This window comes from Galeopterus variegatus, unplaced genomic scaffold (genome assembly GCF_000696425.1).
Source record: "Galeopterus variegatus unplaced genomic scaffold, G_variegatus-3.0.2 Scaffold752, whole genome shotgun sequence".
NCBI classification, from domain to species: Eukaryota; Metazoa; Chordata; class Mammalia; order Dermoptera; family Cynocephalidae; genus Galeopterus; species Galeopterus variegatus.
In genome coordinates, this window is record NW_007726863.1 from 331,094 (window position 1) to 334,968 (window position 3,875).

The window sequence follows — 3,875 nt, forward strand, 5'->3', positions numbered from 1 at the left end:
AGGAGGCTCCCAGGCTGGAGGGTAGGTGGGGGCAGTCTGGGGACAGTAGCACAAAGTCCCCTCATGGGCTCCTACCCCTTCTCTTTAGGGGGGAAGACTCCATTCCAGTCCTTCCTGGGGATGGCCCAGCAACACTCCTCTCACAATGGGGTGAGCCAGGGCTGGGGGTGGAGGGCTGGGCCAGGAGGGGCCAGTGGGCCATCCTGAGTGCTAAGTGCTGTCCTGGGGCCCACCCCAGGCTCCTGTGCAGCAGGCAGCCAGCCCCACCAACCCCACAGCTATTTCGCCTGATGAATACTTCGACCCCAACTTCAGCCTGGAGTCACGAAACATCGGCCGCCCCATCGAGATGTCCAGCAAAGTACAGAGGTAAGGTCTGGGAGCTGGCTGTGGACTTCCCTCAGAAATGGGAACCCTGCCTGGACCCTTGCAGACTGCTGTCACACACGGGGCCCATCATAGTGAGGGACCTGCTCACCCAGCTGGCTTCTCTCTGGACCGTGCTCCTTGAGGGCAGGAACCATGTCTGTCTTATCCATGGTCTTCAGCACCCAGCACAGGGCTTGGCCCAGAGAACTGGCCATGCTTCTTTGATGAATGAATGAATGAGTGGCACCACCCACCTATGGTTTTCTATACAATTTGATGAGCACTTGCTGGGGACCAGCACATGATGGAGCCGGAAGGGCCCATGGGAGGGGCCTGGGGCTCTGCTGCTGGGCCCAAGGAAATGTCTTCCCCTCCCCAAGTCTAGTTTCTTCTTCAGTGGAACGAGAACACTTACACTTGTTGGCCCACCTGCCTCATGAGGGTGTGATGAGCAGGTGTAAGTGGTGACAATGGACACATAGTGCTTTCAGCAGGCCCAGCACTCCCCCAGCTACCTCGTGTGGATCCTGTGAGCCACCCGTGATGGAGCTGGGATTCGTGCCCCGGCAGTCTTGACCCTTGGGCTGTGAGGACATAAAAGTGTGGCTGAGTGTGAGGTGCTGGCCAGCTCTGGGTGTAAGTGGTGACAATGGACACATAGTGCTTTCAGCAGGCCCAGCACTCCCCCAGCTACCTTGTGTGGATCCTGTGAGCCACCCGTGATGGAGCTGGGATTCGTGCCCCGGCAGTCTTGACCCTTGGGCTGTGAGGACATAAAAGTATGGCTGAGTGTGAGGTGCTGGCCAGCTCTGTCCTGAGGAAGAGGCTGTGGATGAGGCCCCGAGAGGAGCCCACAGCCTGGCCCTGCCCCCTTCTTCCAGACCAGATGAGCTGGCACAAGACCATCATGAGCCCCAGTGTGGGCCCAGGGTATGGGGGCAGCTCGGGCCAGGGGTCCAGTACACAACTCCTGGAAGAGGCAGGTGGGGGCACGTGAGCGGAGAGCAGGGCACCCCAGACCGGGCAGAAGGTGCGAGCGAAGGCAGGGCTCAGAGGGGGTGGCCTGAGTGGAAGCGCCGCCCGAGGTTCCTCACCCACGTGCGTGGTCGGCTGGGCAGGTTCAAGGCCACACTGTGGCTCAGTGAGGAGCACCCACTCTCCCTGGGCGACCAGGTGACGCCCATCATTGACCTGATGGCCATCAGCAACGCCCACTTTGCCAAGTTGCGTGACTTCATCACCCTCCGCCTCCCTCCCGGCTTCCCGGTCAAGATTGGTGAGCGGGTGGGCTCGGGGTAGCGGGGGGCCGCTCCTGCAGAGCAGGGTGGGTGCGGGGCTGGGGGTCAGGCGCAGGGGGGTCTCCGCAGGGCGGCTCAGGCATGGCTGTCTCCTCAGAGATTCCCCTTTTCCACGTGCTCAACGCCCGCATCACCTTCAGCAACCTGTGTGGCTGTGACGAGCCCCTGAGCTCAGTGTGGGTGCCGGCCCCCAGCTCTGCTGTTGCAGCTTCAGGTACCGCCGTGAGAGGAAGAGGGAGGCTGTGCGGCTCTCTGGTCCTGAGCCCTGGGGGTTGAGCATGGCCCTTCTGCCATCTGCCCAGGGGGCCCTTTCCCATGCGAGGTGGACCCCACGGTGTTTGAGGTGCCCAAGGGGTACAGTGTGCTGGGCACAGAGCGCAGTGAGCCCCTTCGTGACGAGGACGACGACCTGCTGCAATTCGCCATCCAGCAGAGCCTGCTTGAGGCGGGCACAGAGGCAGAGCAGGTGCGACTCAGGCAGGGGGTGGGCCCCTGGCCTCTGCAGCCACAGGGTAGAGGTGACAGCTCTGGGCTCTGGCGGCTGCAGGTGACTGTCTGGGAAGCCCTGACCAACACCCGGCCTGGTGCCCACCCTCCTCCCCAGGCCACAGTTTATGAGGAGCAGCTTCAGCTGGAGCGGTGAGGCCCTTGTAGGACCTACTGGGTCCCGCTCTTGCCCCACTCTGGCTCGAGCACCCAGCTGGCCCTGGCTCGCGGGATAGGGGTGGGGAGCAGGGAAGTGTTGGCCCCAGGACCCCATGCCCTCTCAAGGCCACCGTCCATCAGGCGTGCTGCCCGCCACCAAAAGTGGCATGAGGGATAGGGAGATAGTGCCCTGTCTTGTCTCTTCTCCTTGCCACCCTGTCCTTCTCTTCCAAAGCTAAGTCCCCAGCCTCTTGGCCCCCTCCCCCAGCCTTAGCACTCACTGGTCTGCTCTTCCCTCTTACACCTTGCTTGGAAGGGCCCTCCAGGAAAGCCTGCGGCTCTCCACAGAGCCCAGGGGCCTGGGGTCCTCACATAGGATGGCCCCAGCCCCCCCAAGCTTTGAGGAGCAGCTTCGCCTGGCCCTGGAATTGTCTTCGCGGGAGCAGGAGGAGCGGGAGCGGCGGGGGCAGCAGGAGGAGGAAGACTTACAGCGGATCCTTCAGCTGTCGCTCACGGAGCACTAAGCCACCTGCCCCTGGGAGGGCTGTCCGGGGCCACTCCCTCCACCCGCTTTTGTAATTTATTTATGTATAAACTGTCTGCTGCAGAGCTTGGGGCCTGGAGCCCTGGGGGTGGGCTTGCAGTGGAGACCAAGATGGAAATAAAGAGACGTCAGCAGCAGGCTTGCTCGGCTCAGTGGGCTGGAGGTCGGGGAGCATCATGGTCAGCGGCCTCAGACCTGAATTTGAATCCTGGCCATGGCCCCCTTAGCCTCTCTAAGCTTCAGTTTCTTCAGCTGTAAAATGAGACCACCCCCACCCCTCAGAGCTGTTGGGTGGGTGAAAGGAGCCAGCCCATGTCAGGTGCCTTCACAGAGCAGATGCTCTATACGCATCAGTTCCTTGAGCCCTGTCCCACCTGCTGGAGGCCCAGGCTCCTCCTGCCATCCAGCTTGGCCTTCGTGGAACCCAGCCCATGCTCCTCTTGGGGAGAGGGAAAGGCTGAGCCTCCAGATCTTACTCAGGTGCAGCTGGGATGAACCCCGCCCCCATCCGCTGCAGCCCAAGTCCAGGTTCCCTGACTCCCGCGTGTTCTGTCAGCTGCAGCTGTGAAGCAGCCTAGCCCTGCCCGCCTCACCTCCAAGGGGAGAACCCCTGGTGAGCCTCATGAGTTATTTCTGTCCCGGTTTCTCCTGAAGCTTTGCGTGTCTTCCAGTGGTTCCTGCAGAGTGGAAGCATGAAGGCCAGTCAGCAAGGGGAAATATGTTTGGGGTGGGGGCCCCTGACTTAAGACCCACTGTGTCTGATCCTCTAAGACCTGGGTCTCCAGCCCCTGCCTCCCTGGGACACACCTCTGCTGGGTAACAGAACGCTGAGGCCCCAAACTGTTCAGGTGACTCAAATGAGGGCAAGGACGCTTCCTTGGGGAGGGAAGGAGACCGAGCCCCGGAATATATTCTCTCCGGGTCGCGGGCTCCGCACCTGCGCCCCGCCCCGGCCCCGCCCCCGCAAGGCGAGGGGCGGGACGAGGCGGGCAGACCCCGGGAGGTGGGAGGGGCGGGGC

The 3,875-nt window shown here is 62.2% G+C and overlaps 1 protein-coding gene across 4 annotated transcripts in view; it reads left to right on the top strand.

The window, feature by feature from the left end:
- The window catches only part of ANKRD13D (ankyrin repeat domain 13 family, member D), an 11,682-nt gene extending 8,687 nt beyond the window's left edge, over positions 1–2,995 (top strand). For 2 of the 4 annotated variants that reach the window (XM_008572076.1, XM_008572078.1), the window contains exons 8-14: positions 89–150; positions 239–369; positions 1,488–1,645; positions 1,765–1,881; positions 1,970–2,133; positions 2,215–2,306; positions 2,629–2,995. In XM_008572076.1, the coding sequence (XP_008570298.1) occupies positions 89–150; positions 239–369; positions 1,488–1,645; positions 1,765–1,881; positions 1,970–2,133; positions 2,215–2,306; positions 2,629–2,836 (932 nt within the window). In that variant the 3' untranslated portion in view covers positions 2,837–2,995. The remainder of the gene's footprint in view (positions 1–88; positions 151–238; positions 370–1,487; positions 1,646–1,764; positions 1,882–1,969; positions 2,134–2,214; positions 2,307–2,628) is intronic. The other 2 variants (XM_008572079.1, XM_008572080.1) reach the window with 2 other exon arrangements.
- Positions 2,996–3,875: the final 880 nt, after the last annotated feature.